General features: G+C 41.7%; 2 protein-coding genes across 3 annotated transcripts in view; one reads left to right on the top strand and one right to left on the bottom strand.

Annotated features, from left to right (window-relative positions):
• Positions 1-18,425, bottom strand: part of REEP2 (receptor accessory protein 2) — a 71,789-nt gene that overhangs the window by 26,966 nt on the left and 26,398 nt on the right. For both annotated transcript variants that reach the window (XM_089694071.1, XM_089694080.1), the window contains exons 4-6: positions 14,120-14,240; positions 10,057-10,170; positions 8,349-8,496 (exon numbers count right to left, since the gene is read on the bottom strand). In XM_089694071.1, the coding sequence (XP_089550197.1) occupies positions 8,349-8,496; positions 10,057-10,170; positions 14,120-14,240 (383 nt within the window). The remainder of the gene's footprint in view (positions 1-8,348; positions 8,497-10,056; positions 10,171-14,119; positions 14,241-18,425) is intronic.
• Positions 3,211-5,507, top strand: LOC149471200 (G protein-coupled receptor 20-like). The gene has a single exon (XM_089652733.1). It carries the CDS (start codon positions 3,380-3,382, stop codon positions 4,397-4,399), a length of 1,020 nt encoding a protein of 339 aa, XP_089508859.1. The 5' UTR covers positions 3,211-3,379; the 3' UTR covers positions 4,400-5,507.

The following is an 18,425-nucleotide window of genomic DNA, read 5'->3' as shown; positions in this document are numbered from 1 at the left end:
GGTGCCTATGTAAATGTTTTGTTTAAATTGTGTTGTAAGCTAGAAAAGATTGGCAGAATATTATTAGAAAGTATTGTACACCCAGGTTATAATCTTCACTTTTATCAGTCACTAGAGAAAGACTAGAGAAAGTATCTTAGGTCCAGGCATTTTTATAGGATAAATTGTCATTACAGCCTATAGGACAGATTTGTGATACAGATATATTCAAGTGTAAGATATGGGGAGAAGTCAGAGTAGGAATAGGCCCCCTCTCCCAAAAGTTGGTGAATCATGTATAGATTATGTAGCCCGTATCTGTGGGACAGATTATTCTTTAATTCACCCCTGGGTAGATAGATTAGCAGAATGGAGTGAAGTAATGGGCAGTGTGGATCCATTTCCCTATAGTGGAAGCAATAGTATTTTTCACATGGACATGGTTAGGGGACTCTGTCTGGGAGAAAAACAGTCATTTCCGTGGTACGAAGGAGACCCCATGTGGGACCCAAGGTATATGGCCAGGGGTGGACAGAATTGGGTGACGTTTGCTCCGCTTTGGTTTTATAGGAAAAATAAGCGGCAAAAGAAGGCGGAGGTGAGGAATGATGATGCAGCGAGAATACATTTATTAGAGTCAGAAATAGACAGATCCACACACCCTCTCATGTTACTCCCTCCACCATACGGTTATCCCACCCTTACAGAGGAAATTGTTGATTTCCTAACCAACCATTATGTAATTCCAAATCCCATCCCCACTGCACCCCCTATATCACCAGTATTAATATCTGCACAGACACACCAAATACCTAGTGCAGTCCAAATTCCTGCCACACAGCCTTCTACAGTTCAGGCTCCCGAGGATTCTCAGAGTGTAGTTCAGACTTCTGCCACACATGAAGCCGAAGGGAGAATTGTTCTCACTCCAATTACTGAGGAGGATTTATTTTTTGAAGAATCCTCTGGTTCAGGTTCCCTGGTATTAAGGGAGAGTGATAGTCTGGATGTAACAGACATCCCGAGTTCACCACCTGAAACAGTATGTGGAGAGGATTCGCTGAAAAAGTGGAAAACTCTCTATAAGAACAGGTGGGAAACCCACCGACATTTTTAAAGCACCATCTTTTTCAGTTTTTTTGTTTTGCTGCTAGAGCATTTATTCAAAATCATACCCAATTGTCCAGTTGATTTGTTCTCTTGGGAAAGCTTAGTGTTAATCTAAAACTCTGGGAAAGGAGGTATTGTAGCTTAATCTGCCGGGATACCAACTGTCCCTGTTATGACAGTGTTTATTGAAATATGACCCCTCACTCTCTGCTGAAAACAATATAAAAGTTTGAGCGGACAGTTCCTTGGATGTGGGATTCATTTCCTGCATTCCAATACAAGGCCACACTGTGTTTCATAGATAAGGCCCTTTTGTTTAAAATACAGGAGGTAAGAATAGTGTCCGTGGTGGAGAATTTGTTTCAAGGCAAGAATCCTTGGAAAGATGATTTCACCATACAACAGCCCAATAAATCTAGTTGAGAAGCCAGACGGTTCTTACAGATTTGTGCAGGACCTGAGTGCTATAAATGTTCTTCTCATTGTCCCAATAGTACCTGACGTACCAATACTCATTTCCTCCATCCCACCTGATGCCGAGTTGTTTTTTTTACAAGAGATTGATTTGACAAATTGTTTTTTTTAGCAAATTCCTGTTGTTAAGGAGACATGGCTAATTTTTGCCTTTAACTTTAGAGGTAAAAGTTTTATCTGGAATGAATTTCTCCAGGATTATACTGTAGTCCTCCAGGTCCCCAGGCCATGAACTCCTAGCCATGGTTTAGTTGGTTTCAGTGCGGACAGCCAGCCAGGTGGAGTGTGTATCTTATATGTGATCATAAAGTGTCTAAGCAAAGTTATAATGGTGTTAAGAAACTGTTGAATACCTTGGTTTTGTCCTCACAAAAGGTGATAGGAAATTCAGTCACAAAGAGAGCTGCGGCTCTTGTGGGTCTGCCCCGCCCATTGACCAAGAAAGACATGCTTACCTTTCTTGATATGATTGGTTGCTGCCGCCAATGGATACCTGACTGTTCCTACTATGACAGTATTTTGAGACAAACCACAGGTTTAGAAATGTCAGATCTTGAGAAATGGTTAATTGAAATGTGTAATGTTTTTGTGTATTTGAAACATGCTATGGTAATAGCCCCTGGTCTTGGTCTGCCCGCATATGATCAAATGTTTTATCTGTATGCTAGGGAAAATTGTAAAACTATGTCGGGAATCCTGGCTTGGGGAGCATGGAGGTATACTCCGCCCTTTTGTTTTGTTTTTTCTCAAAGATGGTTCTGGTACAGGTTCAAGGCATGCCTGTGTGTCTCAAGAAGTTTGCTATTATTTGTGATGGTGATTCAAATGGCTATGTCATTTACTCTTGGACATGAGACCACCTTACACACCACCACTTAGTGAATATGAGGTTATACTGTTGTTAAACCCCAAGTTGAGAATAAAATATATTCCTCCCACTTTAGATCCTGCTCCAATTTTAAATGTCACTGTTAGATCAAATATTGCAGTACATTTGCTACTTCTAAAGATATTAAGTGGAATGTAGTTAGTGTGACCAAAGTTCCACTAACTGGACTTTGTGTCACAAGAGGGGAGACCATGTATTCTAGAAGCTAGTGCACCTCTGTTCATCTTACAGTATCATGGGGTAGGTCACAGCTCACAGTATTATGGGATAGGTCACAGGGGATGGCAGGTTACATGTGAACTGCTGGATTTTTTTTTCATCCCTGGCCCCCCCTTTTATGGTAAAATCATATGTGTCTAGATGCATTACATATATTAGGAACAATCCTCACAAGACAAGACATTAACATTTTTTATCCGCTCACAGGTAGATTTTACACACATGCCAGAAGTAGGAAAAGGACAGGAATATTTTTGGGTAATTGTGGATATGTTTAGCCGCTAGGTGGAAATGTCCCTCAGAGTTCAGGTATAAAGATAAGGATGATTCCTTCTAAGAAGACAGGTTACCCCCCTTTTTAGGTTTTAATGGATAGGTTTTTTCCCACTCCCTGGGCCAGACAGCCACTCATGGTAGAAAGAGGGGATTTAGGATTGATTCAGGAAGAATATGTGAGAACGTTTATTGAAACTTTGGACAAAGTTGAAGGAAATGTTGCTGGCACTTTTTTTCTTTTTTTTCACAGGAACCAACTTGTTTCCGTGATCGCTGTCACTAGGACCGCTGTTCTGACTGAGGATTCCAAGGCCTGGATCCATGCCAGCCGTGTAAAAAGGGTGAACCAAGCCCCTAAGAAGCAAGACAAAGGCAAAGACACAGATACAGAAGAAGCAGCCAGAGAAGTCCTGAGAGATTGATCTGAACTACATGGAGTGCTTCGTCAGCCCTGGAAACTTCAACCCATCCAAAGAACTTGAACTGAATGAATCTATAGCAAATGACAAACAATTCCAAATCCCTCAACAAGCCAACCCAGGTGAAACCTTGCATCAAAGGTTCTATGGCCTTTGGGTGGCGTTGCTAATTATTAACTCTTTTATTTTTTTGATGGGCATAATACTGAACAGTTTGGCCCTTTATGTGTTCTGTTTTCAGACCAAAGTAAGGACACCCTCTGTTATTTACACCATTAACTTGGTAGTGACAGACCTCTTAGTGGGTCTCTCTCTACCAGCGCGAATTGTTATGTATTACCGTAATGTAGAGACCTGTTATATCTGCTATTATGTTCACAGTTTTACGTATTCTGTGAACATGTACTGTAGTATTCTTTTCCTGACCTGCATCTGTGTTGATCGCTACCTGGCCATTGTGCAAGCCAGAGCCTCATGCAGATGGAGAAATCCCAGTTATGCCAAATGCATCTGTGTTTTGATTTGGATATTTGCTGTAATTGTAACTTTCATCATACTGACCACAACGATTAACCACAAACATTGTTGTTTTTTCCAGCTACTTATGCTGACAGGTTTTGAGTATTTTGTTCCCTTGGTGATTGTTGTTTTCTACACCCTGCGGATCATGTGGACTTTGTCCAAGTCAATACAAATGAACCAAAGCCGAGAGAGACGGGTGAAGGCGGTACAGCTCCTCATAATGGTGCTGGTCATCTTCACAGTCTGTTTCACTCCCATTCATGTTAGTCAAGTGGTTTTCTGTGTCCGCAGTGAGGTGTCTCGGGATGTCATCCTCATTGTGTACCATGTCACAGTAACTTTGAGTAGTTTTAATAGTTGTATGGATCCCATTGTTTATTGTTTTGTTACTAGCCATTTCCAATCCGCTAGGAATAGTATTTTCAGAGAACAACCGCCACCAGTTCCTTTTAACAGTCCCTGCCCCTGCCGTAGGCAGCTCGCCCTGGTGGCTAGGAGAATACAGGAGTAATGATGCAATCAAAAGATGGATTGGGCATTGAGACTGGTTCCTTTCTTTTTTCAGGAAAAAGAAACTAATATGTTCTGTCTAATTAGAGTGTACAAAGATAATATCACTGAGAAGGAATGTACTGATTTGGTTAAGAAAATTCCCTGTTACCAGATTATATAATTTACTTTTAAGTCTCTAAACCAGTATCAGGAAATTTTGCCTGATTTGAACATAGTAATGTTGTTACAGAATTTGTATTATATGGGTACAGTTTAGCGGGAATGTAAATTGGGTTAACTACATTGGCTATGGTTAACAAAAGTTTGGTAGAACCATACTGTTTTGATATGTTATTAGCTGATAAAGGGAAAGTATGTAAAATGTTTAACTCCTGCGGTTGTACTCTTATTCCCCATAACACTGTTTCTGATGGAAGTATTATTAGAGCCCTTCACAACCTCCAAATATTGTTTGAAGAATTAGCTGAAAGCTCAGGAGTAGAAAATCCACTGGTCAGTTTATTTGAAACCTGGTTTGGTATATGGGGAACCCTGATTACCTACTAAGGGCCCCAGGTACCAACCTGTGACTAAGGTGTAAGGTCACGTGTGTGACCTAAGAGGGGGTTTGAAGGGATTAGCCCCTAAGTTTGATGTTCCACCATCTTGTTTCTCTTAGCCAAAGCCCGTCCATTTTAAGAATCAGCATCCATTTCAAGCCTGTATTTTAAAAGAATTGATTTTCTTGTTTTAAACGGTATTTTGTCAGGAGTTAGGAAGTTCCTCTTTTTTTCCTTGTCCAGGTGCAACTTCCTCTTTTTCCCTTAACTAAGCCTAAGACTGAAAGTCTGCGGTGAGCTACATCCTGTTGAAAGTGTATTAATAATTTTAGGCCAACGGTAAAAAGGAACTGTCTGCTTTCTGAAGGTGTCTGAAAGTTCAAGCATTGACGCATATACTAATAATTAACATATATGCCAACTGATTGGGCATGAGTGACGTATGTAATATTCTAATTGGTTAAATGCATACCTGTCAATTGATTGGCTCTTATATTTCTATGCTTTGTTTTAAGTTTCATATATAAGTTTAAACACGGAAGAATAAATTCAGTTCATTCTGAGATACTACTTTGTGTCTGTCTGCCATTCCTTTGTGTCTCAGGTGAACTCCGGATCCGAGGTAATTTTTGGTCGATGCCAGGGGCTAGCGGAAGTCAGTGCAGAAGGGAACGAGATTCAATTCCTTTCAGTTGGGTGTCCTATGTGTGTGGATGCTGCTGTGTCATGTAAAACTATTAGTTTAGCTTTTTACATTTTAGAATGGGTTGCCTCGAGAATAATAATTTCAAAAGAGTGGTTTGAATGCAAAAAGGTTGAGAAACAGTGACCTATGTAACTAGAAAATAAGTAAAGAAACAAGACAGCAGTCCTTTCATTGCCTAAATTGCACTCTGAGCACCTGCATTACACATGGATCAGTGTGGGAGGCATATCACAATTCTGCAGACTTTTAGGGCTCCTTACACAAGACTAACTCCTAAACTTCCTAAAAGCCCACACCACCGCAACCACGTGCATTGCACACATTTATGGGGGGTGCTTTTGGCACAGCCCCAGTCACTTGAATTGGTTGTGTTCAGCAGGTAGAACTGCACACCAAATACAACAGGGGCATCATTTTTGCCACAGCACAATGCAAAGCATGTGTATACCCCTGTACCCCAGCTGCCTTGGGCGGGGGTGGTGTTGGTAAAAACGTGGCTCAACCTCCTGTTTTTACTTTCCCCAACTGCAAGTGTAAACTAAACCTTAAATAGGGAGATTGTCCATGCTGTTCCACAATTTTTGTTCTCAAATCCTCAGACTATTCTTTGCTGCTCTTTCTCTTCTCCATACTCCTTGTGGCACACAGAGACACACAACAGAAAGTGTGAGTCAATATTTCACCATTTCAACTGGTTGCCGGTGTGATTTCTATATTGTCAGCACCTGTTAACTGATACGGGTGAGTTTAATTACAAATTACAGGAGCATCACAAACTTGGAATGCAATTATTTCTTACAATTTTGAGAAGGTACCAATAATTTTGTCCAGTCCATTTTTGGGCTTTTATGTGGAAAGTGTCAGATTTGGCTTTTTGTTTCTCCACTTTTTTGTGTCGTACCAATACAAACAAAAGAAATAAACATGGCAATGCCTAAACATTTGTAATTGCAACAATTTTCTGGGCGAAGTGGTGCCTTGTCTGACAGAAATGCAGGGGTGCCAATATTTTTGGCCATGAATGTAGGTGCAAATTGACACTTTTTACATTTATACTTTTTTTAAAACATATTAAAAAAGAAGCATGAGGTTGTTTTTTTCCCCCCATTATACTTACCTAAGTGGATGAAGCATCAGTGCTTCATCTGTCCCCTGCCGGCTCTAAGGCTGAGAACTCAGCGATCACATGACCGCTGATCGCTCAGTTCTCCTCTCCACTTTGAGCAGAGAGTAGTGACTGTCAGTCACTGCTAGCTGCTCAGCCCCCCCAGCTGGGCTTTGAAGGGGGAGGGAACAGCTGGCTTAGGCTCTCAGTGCTTTGCTGAGAGGCAGAGCCGGGTGCCACTCCAGACTTTGGGGTGGATACCGACTGTGAAGTCGGCATCTTTCCCCAGGCTGGACTGGCTGAGTGACGTCAGCTGGCAACAGACTTCAGTCCACTGTCTGCTGAGAATGGGTCACAGGAGTGCAAAGCGACTGCACTCCTGTGATCCACATGAGAAGTACTGCAAAAGATCTTTGGCTGTACTTCTCCTTTAAATGACCCTTCGGGCTCATAGGGGTAAATTACAGATAGATACACTGTATAGCCCTTTGCTTGCCCCACTTCTGCAACTGTGTGCTAACCTGGCTCCCTATGAGACACGGGCTGAGGAGTATCAGGACAATTAGGTTGGATACACACCGACGTGAAGCCAATAAAGCATTCACATAATGCTATTTGAGTCTGACAGTTTAAAACATCACATTATTAATATCAAAGTAGAGAATACTGAACAACAGAAAGTTTTAACAATCAATAATGAATGTCATTCCAGAAGCAATGTTCTATATATGGTGTGTTATTTTAAAACGCGCTTTCCTAATCTGGAATTGTTCTCTGTCCTGGATTTCACATCTAAAAAAAGCAAGTCCTTGGAATGCAGGGTGGTTTGCCCAAGATTTACCACTCATATACACAAGTATAACATAATACTATATACAGTGACATTACTTCAAGAACTCCCATTGAATGCAGTTCAGTGCCGTACAAGATGATCACTTACAGTAATTGTTTTTATGGTAAGGTTCCTAAGAACAGAATATTGCATCAGCCTGCATATACAGCAACTCAGCTGGTGGTTTGTGGCACGAGTCTTCTAGTGTTCCTTTCCCTTATCAGACAACAAAAGCAGCCTCTACAACATAACCCTCCCTTACCTAAATACTTAACACCTAACCCCTAAAATGACATCCTAAGAGACAACTGTACCTGTGCTACAACTTGTCCTTTAAGGCATACCTCCACCTCTCTGGTCCAATAATTAACTCTGTCCCTATTCTGAAAGTGTTTCTGCTGGCAACTTTCTTCCTGTGTGTACATGTTGTAACCCTTATTCATTTCCATAGGGAGCCATTCTTATGTCGGTCTTTGGCAGTCCTGCGGAACATGGCTCTACCCTTTATAGTGGACCTTGCATTAAAACGCAGCTATTCTAGTTTAAGACCTCATTTGTGTTGGCACCATTCACATTTCAAAACTGCTCTAAAAATTAAGTTCTGCAAACTGCAGTTCCAGCACACTGCCCTCATGCTATCCTAATGGTAATTCACAGATGATGCCTCCATCAAGTCACAAATGCTATGGAAGGCTATGGAATGTGACAATGCATAGAAAGACATAGAAGAGTTATGACAGGTTTGCAACATTTATATATCTCTACCTGGATCTACAATGCTTTCCACCAGCCCACTGGAAGCACTGCGTAGTCGAGGCTCAGGACTCTGCAGATGCACTGCATCGTCGTCTTGTATGAGAGTTAAATCCTGCATGCTGAAACTTCGCAACTTCTCCGACAACACTCCTTGGCCCTGAGAGAGAAGATACATTAAATGAGCATATGATATTTTGAAAAATTAAATTTTTATAAAACTTTTTTGATCCTCTGTTCTATGGGGTCACCTACAAACGTAAAGGACAATTTCACCTTGATGTTACATTAAACCAGTATTCAGGGTGTAACATGGTACATGCTGCAATCATGCACCTGCCAACACCCCCGATTCCTCATTGTGACAGCGGGCGACGGATCCTCTCCCTACACTCACTGTCACAAATTGAAAACGGCGTGGATGTGTGGGGCTCCACCCACACCGCCTTGTCATTCATTCGTAGAGATTTGTAAATAAATTAACTAAAAGTACTGTCTGCCACCACGTCAGATGGCCTGTAGTTCTCAATGAACTGTGAGGACGCTGGTGAGCACTCTACAAATTAATTTATTCTTCCTGCCATTCAGTAACTGTCTACCCGTATGGGAGGTACGGACAGACAGCTGACTCAGAATCTGCAGGATCCTGGCATTGCACCTGCAATATGATGATCGTGGGTGCAATGCTCTACAGGCAGCAAAGTAAAAAAAAATGAAAAATCAAGTTTTTTTACTTATTATTGATTATTTTTTCAACAGGTGAACTTAACCTTTCAAATAAGTATATGATCTCAACACAAAAGGAGTGAAACACAATCATTACCTTTTTTTCTCTAAAGAAATTGCTGTAAGTTTTCAACTATATACAGTACGTGAACCATTTAAGATCACCCACCTTCTCGCACTACCCTGCTTTTCTTTTAACCCAAGGTGTGCAAAAATAAAATAAATGCCCACAATCCAAGCACTACAAATGTAAGAAGGTTAAGTGGTCTACATTACACCAATGACTTGGGTATGTGATCTCATTATTGACCACTTCCCAGTGCCGCCTCCCAGCCCTTTAACAGGTTTTAAATGCCGCGATGCAGAGGCGGGCATTCCGATCATGTGACTGCGGTGATTGACAGTCACAGCTGTCACATGATTGGAAAGCTCCCAATCTCAAGAAGTACAAGCCAGTTACTGTGCTGTGAACCTGCAGGGAGCGCGCTCTCAGCACAGTAAAGAGTTGACATAGGGATGCATATACTCAGCCACTCGGTGTTATATCCCACCTGCCAAGAGGTCGTATATATGCGTACTGTGTATATGCGTATGACCGCAAGAAAGTGGTTTAAGAAAGAATGGAGATGAGCTCAGGCATGTTCGGATCCTAGTCCGAACCCACCAGAGTGAGCCCGCCAAGAACAGCAGAGAATCCGTGTCCTACTGAGCTACATACAGGGTAGAATATAATATTATTACAACATATTTTGCTTACAACATGACTGATCACGATTTTACTAACCATGAGAACACAGTCAGAGGACACTGGACACACATGGAGCAAAAGCAGACGTTCGGAAAACTATTTAAACCAGTCCTGCAGTGTCAAATAAAACTGCAATCATGGGGCTATACCGAGGTTAGAGAAGGATAACACATACAGTAAAATAAAATGTTTACATTCCATTCTAACTTTCAGCATAGAGTAACACGGACTTGAGCTTATCATTACCTTGGTAGCAGCAGTGACAGCAGCACTAGCAGCAATGTTCAAGCCTCTTTTACCAACACGCATCATCGTTTCATAGCTCTTGTCCCTCGCCTGAGCAATGTACTCATCAATTTCCTGTAAGGTCATAAAAGCAGGCATTTAACGTTTGACTTGTGGAACCATAAATGCTAGTACTTTCACATATATCATGATCTCTGCTGTATATTTATTAAATGACCAGACTGGCAATGAATACGGTCTTATTTCCAGGAACAGCAGTTAACAGCTTTTTCCAGTACTGATTTACTAAACTGCAGTACTGAATCTGATACTGCTATCAGAGGATGGTATGGTGGCTTGTTCTCTTATGTTTTTTCAGAGAAGACATATGCATGAAAATGTGACATTTGGTATTTATAGCTGAAGTTTTATCTGCTTATATTTTGCTTTGCCTGGTAACTCCCTCGTCTCTTAATCAACACACTAATTACATTTTTTAAATAAAACCTGTTTTCATTACATACCTTATTTTAGACCCAGTACCCTCATCCCTTGTGCTTCTCTATGCAGTGCAGGCAGATCATGGTTGGGAGGGGCCCACAGGGTTCGGTACACAGCTTTCTAAAAAAAACATCATAGCACCTTGCCTCAGTACTTCACTCACATGCCCTCAGCCCTGCTGAAAGCTGTGGTTAGGCTCCCTGGAGGGGTTATGCAAATATCAATATGCCTTGATGGGTAGGTGTCACTTTGAAGGAGTGGGCATTCTTATGTAGGCTACATCTGAATGCAGACCTTCCTAGGCAATGTCCACATGTGATGCTAAGCTTCCATTATTAAAATAACTGAAATCCAATGAATAATAGGGATGGACCAGGGACAATAAAGCTGGGGAGGAAATTATAATGTACATCCTCCAGCCTAGAAATAAAGCAGGCTCTACCTGACGTGCTGCAGCTTCTAATGCACACTGTGAGAAGCTCACAGTGTGAAGTGAAATAAGAGTAAGCATTTTCAGTCAAGGGAGAGTATCCTGTACAACTGCAAGACTAAAGCCGGCCACAGATGGTTCAAATCTCAGTCAGTTCAGCAGGAACTGACCAAGATTCAAACCATGTAAGGTCAGGCTGGAGGTACAACCAGCCTGTGGGATTTTACATGCAATTACCGCTAGCAGATAATATAGCCGTTAGCAGTAATCACTGTGTTCTCCCGGCGGGGACAGCTCCAACCTGCTAGGAGAACGCAATGACCGTAATCACTGTGTTCTCCCGGCGGGGACAGCTCCAACCTGCTAGGAGAACGCAATGACCGTAATCACTGTGTTCTCCCGGCGGGGACAGCTCCAACCTGCTAGGAGAACGCAATGACCGTAATCACTGTGTTCTCCCGGCGAGGACAGCTCCAACCTGCTAGGAGAACGCAATGACCGTAATCACTGTGTTCTCCCGGCGGGGACAGCTCCAACCTGCTAGGAGAACACAATGACTGTAATCACTGTGTTCTCCCGGCGGGCACAGCTCCAACCTTCTAGGCGAACACAATGACTGTAATCACTGTGTTCTCCCGGCGGGGACAGCTCCAACCTGCTAGGAGAACACAATGACTGTACTGATAGGGGGAAATCGAACACTCTTCTTTCCTGCAACTGCAGGGAAAATAAATGTCTCCATCTATGGCCGGCTTAAAGGTTGTTGTTAACAGACAACAAAGGTCAAACAAGCAATACATTGATATTAAAAAAGTAATAAAATATTGATAAACAGGGCTAGCTTTACCATGGGGCAAGGCATGCATTGTAGGATGTGGCCTCATCTTAGCAACAATAGGGTCCTCACCTTTGGCAGCAGCATTAATCTCCCTGCTCGCTGGGGGAAGTTGACAGGCAAGCAGGTTGTGTATCGTGGCACATTTTCCCAAATATGCAACTACAGGCGTACCCCGGCTTACGAACGCCTCGGTTAACATAATTTTCAGTTTCTGAATGAAAATCCATTGAAAATAATTCCTCGGTTTGCAAACTATTTTGCAATACAAACGGATTAATTGGTTTTCAATGAATTTACTATTTTTTTTTTTTTAAATCATGTCCCTGTACAGTACTATGCCTTTAAAGTGCACTTTTTAACGAGTTTTGAACAGATAAGACTTTTGTTTTACTTTTTTCTGACCTCCGGAACAGATTAATTGGTTTTCAATGCATTTACAAACCTTTTTTTAATCATGTCCCTGTACAATATTTATGCCTTTAACCTCCCCAGCGGTCTGATTATGTCAGTATTTCTGTGCTCAAAGCAGTACATTGTTTTGCATGGAAATATGTATATTTATTGTAGGCCTGTAATTTGTAGGAATAATTCACTGAAATCTGTCCAAACAAGAGTCTAGTAAACATCCCGGGTATGGTAAAATTTGAAAAACTAAATCATAAATTATAATTTAATAAATAATCATAAAAAATAATAATATAATAATAAATTTAATTCAATAATATAATCAAACTAAAAACAATGAAATTTTAAATATAGCGCCAAGTTCGCACATCACTGAGCAAAGTCGCAAAATCGTTTTCAGTGTCTGATGAGGAATTTCCCCCACGAATCATTATCACTAAATTCTGCAAGTGGTTCTAATTTACTATCGCTGTTCTCTAGCTGGTCTGAAACCGCTTTTGACCAAAAGGGACGCTTTTTGGACGCCATGGACATTTCTCAGTTTCCAGGCAGAAAAAAAGGTAAAAATGCAGGCAGGGCACAGGACAAAGCACTAGGGACAAAATGTATGTGAAATGGTTTGATACAGTAATGTTTTACTATGTGATTTTAGTGTATTTAGTGAATGTCACTTTTTCACATTTTTAAATTTCCCACCGTTCCGTCCCCGTACGTCCTGGCGTCACAGGGAACGGAACCCAGAAGACAGATGCCGGCATCGGCCGGAGGACATTGCAGGGGACACTGCAGGAGGGACATCGCAGAAGCGCAGGACAAGGTAAGTGAAGAAGAGATCCCAGAGCAGCACTGCAGGGTATTCCCAAGTGTAGCTCGGGGTTACCTCTTGTGGTGCTGAAACTTTACCCCGAACTACACTCGGGACAGGGGCAGACTGACAACTCATGGAGCCCCCGGACAATAGGGGCCCCTGTGTCCTTGCCCAAACTCAAAAAAGCCTATGAAAAAGGTACCAGGGGCATCTCATGGGGCCCCCTACTGACCCCGGGCAGTGCCCGAGTTTCCAAATGGTCAGTCCGCCCCTGACTCGGGAATACCTGCAGGGAGGTTAAAGTGAACTTTACAGAGTTTTGAACAGATAAGACTTTTTTTGTACTTTTTTCTGACCTCCAGAACGGATTAATTGGTTTTCAATGCATTTACAAATTCATTTTTAATCATGTCCCTGTACAGTAGTTATGCCTCTAAAGTGCACTTTATAAAGAGTTTTGAACAGATAAAAGACTTTTTTTTTAACTTTTTTCTGACCTCTGGAATGGATTAATTGGCTTTCAATGCATTCTTATGGGAAACCGTGTTTCGGTATACAAATTTTTAGCAATATGGAAAGTCCCACAGAACACATTAAATTCGTAAACCGAGGTACGCCTGTATTAAAATTCAAATAGCAATATTCAGAACTGCCTGGACAACACAATGGGAATGATTTACTAAAACTGGAGCACTCAGAATTTGGTGCAGCTGTGCATGGTAGCCACTCAGCTTCCAAAGTCAGCTTGTTCAATTCAGCTTTGAAAATAAAACCTGTAAACCAACTGGTTTCTTTACAGAGCTGCACCAGATTTTGCACTCTCCTGTTTTAGTAGATCTCCTCCATAGTGACTTAAACTTTCAAGTGTGCAACTTTTTAACACAAAATAGTGTGATAACTGAGCACTCCTCTTTATATTCACCACATGACCTAAGGCTTATAAACACCTGGCCATCTCACCCATATGAACTTGTTGGGCATTTAATTTCAAAACTATGGAACACACACACACACTCCCCTATGGGGCTATTATGACCTTCCCTCTTTTGGGAAGGCTTTCCTCAAGACTTTATGGTGTGTCTTTGGGAACTTAGTGACCTACCTTCTCCTTACTAGAAAGCGTTGGATGGACAAATTTCCTATACAGCACACTAGAGCCTTTAGTATAAGGTGATAGAAGCCAAATAACAAAAGCAATCTTTAACTCAAAATAAAAAGGAAACCTGGAAGACAAAAAAGGAAAGAAAGCTTAAAGTTAGCTACAGTAAGAACATGTTTTACAATGGCACAAAAGTAAAACCAAGTAGAAAAAATAAACAGCCTGACACCTGTAGTGTGAACTTGTCAGACAGGGAAATAATTCCTTACACTACCTCTATACAGTGGGTAAAATAATTATTTGATCCCCTGCAGATTTTATACGTTTGCCCACTTACAAAGAAATTAAGGGTCTATCATTTTTATCATAGGTAAATTTTAAATGATAGAGACAGAATATCAACCAGAAATCCAGAAAAACACGAAATAAATTGAATTGCAGTTCAGTGAGTAAAATAAGTATTTGATCCCCTACCAACCAACAATAATTCTGGCTCCCATTGACTGGCTATGTGCTCATGTGGTACACAAATTAGTCCTGTCAATTTAAGAAGGTGCTCCTAACGACAACTCATTATGTGTATAAAAGACACCTGTCCACAGAATCTCTTTCTTTCATTAAAACCTCACTACCATGGGCAAATGACCAAAGAGCTGTTAAAGGACATCAGGAACAAGATTGTAGACCTGCACAAGGCTGGAATGGGCTACAAGACTATCAGCAAGAAGCTTGGTGAGAAGGAGACAACTGTTGGAGCGATAATTCGCAAATGGAAGAAATACAAAACACCCATCAATTTCCCTCGGTCTGGAGCTCAGTGCAAGATTCCGCCTCATGAAGTAAAGATGATCATGAGAAAAGTGAGAGATCAGCCCAGAATTACACAGGAGGTGTTTGTGAATGATCTCAAGGCAGTTGGGACCATAGTCACCAAACAAACCATTGGTAACACAATACGCTGCCATGGATTGAAATCCTGCAGTGCCCACAAGGTCCCCTTCCTCAAGAGGGCACATGTATAGGCCTATCTGAAGTTTGCCATTGAATATCTAAATGATTCAGCGAAGGATTGGGAGAAAGCGCTGTCATCAGATCAGACCAAAATTGAGCTCTTTGACATTAACTCGACTAGCTGTGTTTGAAGGAAGAAAAATGCTGTTATGACCCTAAGAACACCATCCCTACAGTCAAGCACGGAGGTGGAAACATTATGCTTTGGGGCTTTTTTTCTGCTAAAGGTACAGGCTGACTTTGCTGCATTGAGGGGCCAATTGACAGGGCTATGTACTGTAAAATCTTGGATGAGAACCTTCTTCCCTCAGCCAGAACACCGAAGATGGGCAGTGGATGGGTCTTCCAGCATGACAATGACTCAATACATACCGCCAAGGCAACAAAGGAGTGGCCTACCCAGACCTTAATCCTATAGAAAATGTATGAAGGGAGCTGAAACTTTGAGTTGCCAAGCGACAGCCAAGAAACCTTAAGGTTTTAGAGAAGATCTATAAAGAAGAGTGGACCAAAATCCCTCCTGAGATGTGTGCAAACCTGGTAACCAACTACAAGAAACGTCTTACCTATGTACTTGCCAAGAAAGGTCTCTCCACCAAGTAGTAAGTGGAGATCAAATACTTATTTTACTCACTGAACTGAAACTCAATTTATAACATCTGTATCCTGTATTTTTTTGGATATTTGGTTGATATTCTGTCTCTCTCATTTACAATACACCTATGATAGAATTTTAGACCCGTCAGTACTTTGTAAGTGAGCAAACTTACAAAATCTGCAGGGGATCAAATAATTATTTTCCCCACTGTGTATACAAGGGCTGAACGGAAAGTAATGCAAAAGTGGGCATCACATTTTTATTATTTACATAATTTGTTAAACTTTCACATGCTGGTAGTTTAACCCTTTCTCTATGGTAACTTTTCTTTTTCCTAGCAGGTAAAAAATGGATTCCAAGCAAAAGCAACATGCCATCATTGAGTTCTTGACCAAGGAGAGGTGCAGGCTGTCCGAAATCCACAGAAGGCTTCAGAATGTTTACATAGATGATACCACTGACAAGAGCAATGTGCATAGATGGATAACAAAATTTAAAGATGGAGAAACAAGCACTGAAGACAAACCACACAGTGAGAGACCATCAACTGCAACCACTGACACGAATGGTCAGCGAGTGGACAAACGCGCAAATAGATGAACCAGAATTTGTGAACTAGTTAAACAAAGGGACTGTGGTCACAATGCCATATGGAAGATGGTGGACGACTTAGACCCCTTTCACATGAGCGTTCCAATCGGGTCCACCTGTCTGTTTTTCAGGAGGACCTGACTGGACCCTCCATTGGCAGTCAGGTGTAAACAGGACTCGTGTCCGTTTACGCCCACCTACCTCCAATCCGATCTTATCCAGCAAAATCAAATGGAAGGAGGATCCCTTCCCCTCCATCTGGCCAAATCGGATCGGAGTGCAGTCAGTTGTACACGGACAGCTAGTCCGTTTATATCTGGCTGACCATAGAGCAAAGCAGACTGTGTCTGTATCCGCTCTGCATAAGTGGAGCAGACACAGACCTCTCATCCAGCCGCTCCACTCAGGTCAACAGGGTATCAGTGGACAAATCCCATGCTAAGCAAAATGGAGTGAAAAGGGCCTTAGGGTAATGGAAAGTGTGTGCAAAGTGGATACCTGGGCAACTGACACCAGAGTTGAAAGAAAGAAGGGTGGAAGTCTGCTCTGTTCTCCTGGAAGGGTTTGAAGCCAATGAAGTCAAGTTTTTTTGCTGATCTGGAGACAGGGGATGAAACAAGGGCATATCTTTATGATCTGGAAATGAAGAATCAGTCGGTGGAATAACGTCACACCTCTTCCCCAAGTTCAGGAGCCAGAAGTCCGCACAGAAAGTCATCATGACTTTTTTTTGGGATGGCAAGGGTGACATTCTCCATGATTTTCTGGAACATGGCCATAACGTGACCAGGAAACAGTTTGAGGTACTTAAGCTTAGGGAATCCATTAGGAGGAAGTGAACCTAAAATCGATCCACATTCAACATGACAATGTGCAACCACACACATCTTTGTCAACAAATCCGGCGATAAGCTAATATAGCTGGTCAGTGGTTCCCTATCCACCTTACAGCCCAGCCCTCCATCTCCATACAGCCCTCCCACTTCTACTTGTCCAATGAAGGACAGTCTTTGGGAACAATGATTTGATGACACAGATGACATGAAAGTGGCACTTGAAGAAGTGGGTACAACAGTGCACACCTGAATTTTTTCAAAGAGGATTCAAGAGTTGGGTTCAGCTATAGAAATAAATTGCAATGGAGACTATGTTGAATAGTACCTTTCTATAGAGGAAGAGTTACCAATATGTAAGTTAATAAAAAGTTATGGATTACTTTTGCATTACAGCCCTCGTATATACACCACTTCTATATATACAATATAAGATTCCCTCGCTGCTCAGTAGTGTTTGATGTAGTTCCTATATTACTCCAAAAGTCTATCGTGAACCTAATACTGGCCATACATGGGTCGAAATTCAACCGATTTTTGGTCCGAAAATCGAACCTAAGAATAATCAGCCGATTTTCACTCTGTTAGTGGGTCAATGGTACTGGCCAATTTTTGTGGTTCCTCCCCTTTTCAGTGATCAGGTATGTTGAAAAATTTGTGAAAAACGACCGATTTTCGACTCAATGATAGTCAAATCGTACAATCGTTTTTCCAAAAAGAATATGCACATGAGCCTTGATCTGGAAGGAACAGAAGTTTTGCCTGTTATATAAGGTGAACTTTATGACTTGGTCGGGCCAATTTTTTAAATTATTGATGGCACCATCGGAGTACCGAGTGAACAACATGTGTGATTTTCGGATGAAATATTGTTCGTAATTCAACCCATGTATGGCCTGCATAAGTCCTTGTTGATGTGTTATAAGTGTCAGCTGCAGCAAGTAATCCATTGTATTTCTGTGGCAAGTGAATGCAGATAGCTGTGGCCGCTCATTTTGTGCAAAGGAATGACAGGCTGACGGCAGGAGCAGCTTTCAGTATGTAATCGCAAATGGAGTGCAAGCTGTGGTGTCCAGAAACAATCACCTGTCCCAAACCACAGCCAACTGCTTGATGTATGATTACATGGGAACAACCGTGGACAGCTGTGGCTGCTGTCAACCTGTCATTGCTTTGTACAGGCTAAGCAGCTGCAACTATTTGCATCTACCTGTGAACCCAGCCGCAAGAATACACTAGATTCTGATCGGATCACCCTTGTGAAAGGGGCCTAAAG

The sequence above is a fragment of the Staurois parvus genome, unplaced genomic scaffold (assembly GCF_062004578.1).
Source record: "Staurois parvus isolate SC_StPar_1 unplaced genomic scaffold, SC_StPar_1.0 ptg000025l, whole genome shotgun sequence".
In the NCBI taxonomy this organism is placed as follows: domain Eukaryota; kingdom Metazoa; phylum Chordata; class Amphibia; order Anura; family Ranidae; genus Staurois; species Staurois parvus.
This window is presented reverse-complemented; position numbering and strand designations above follow the sequence as displayed.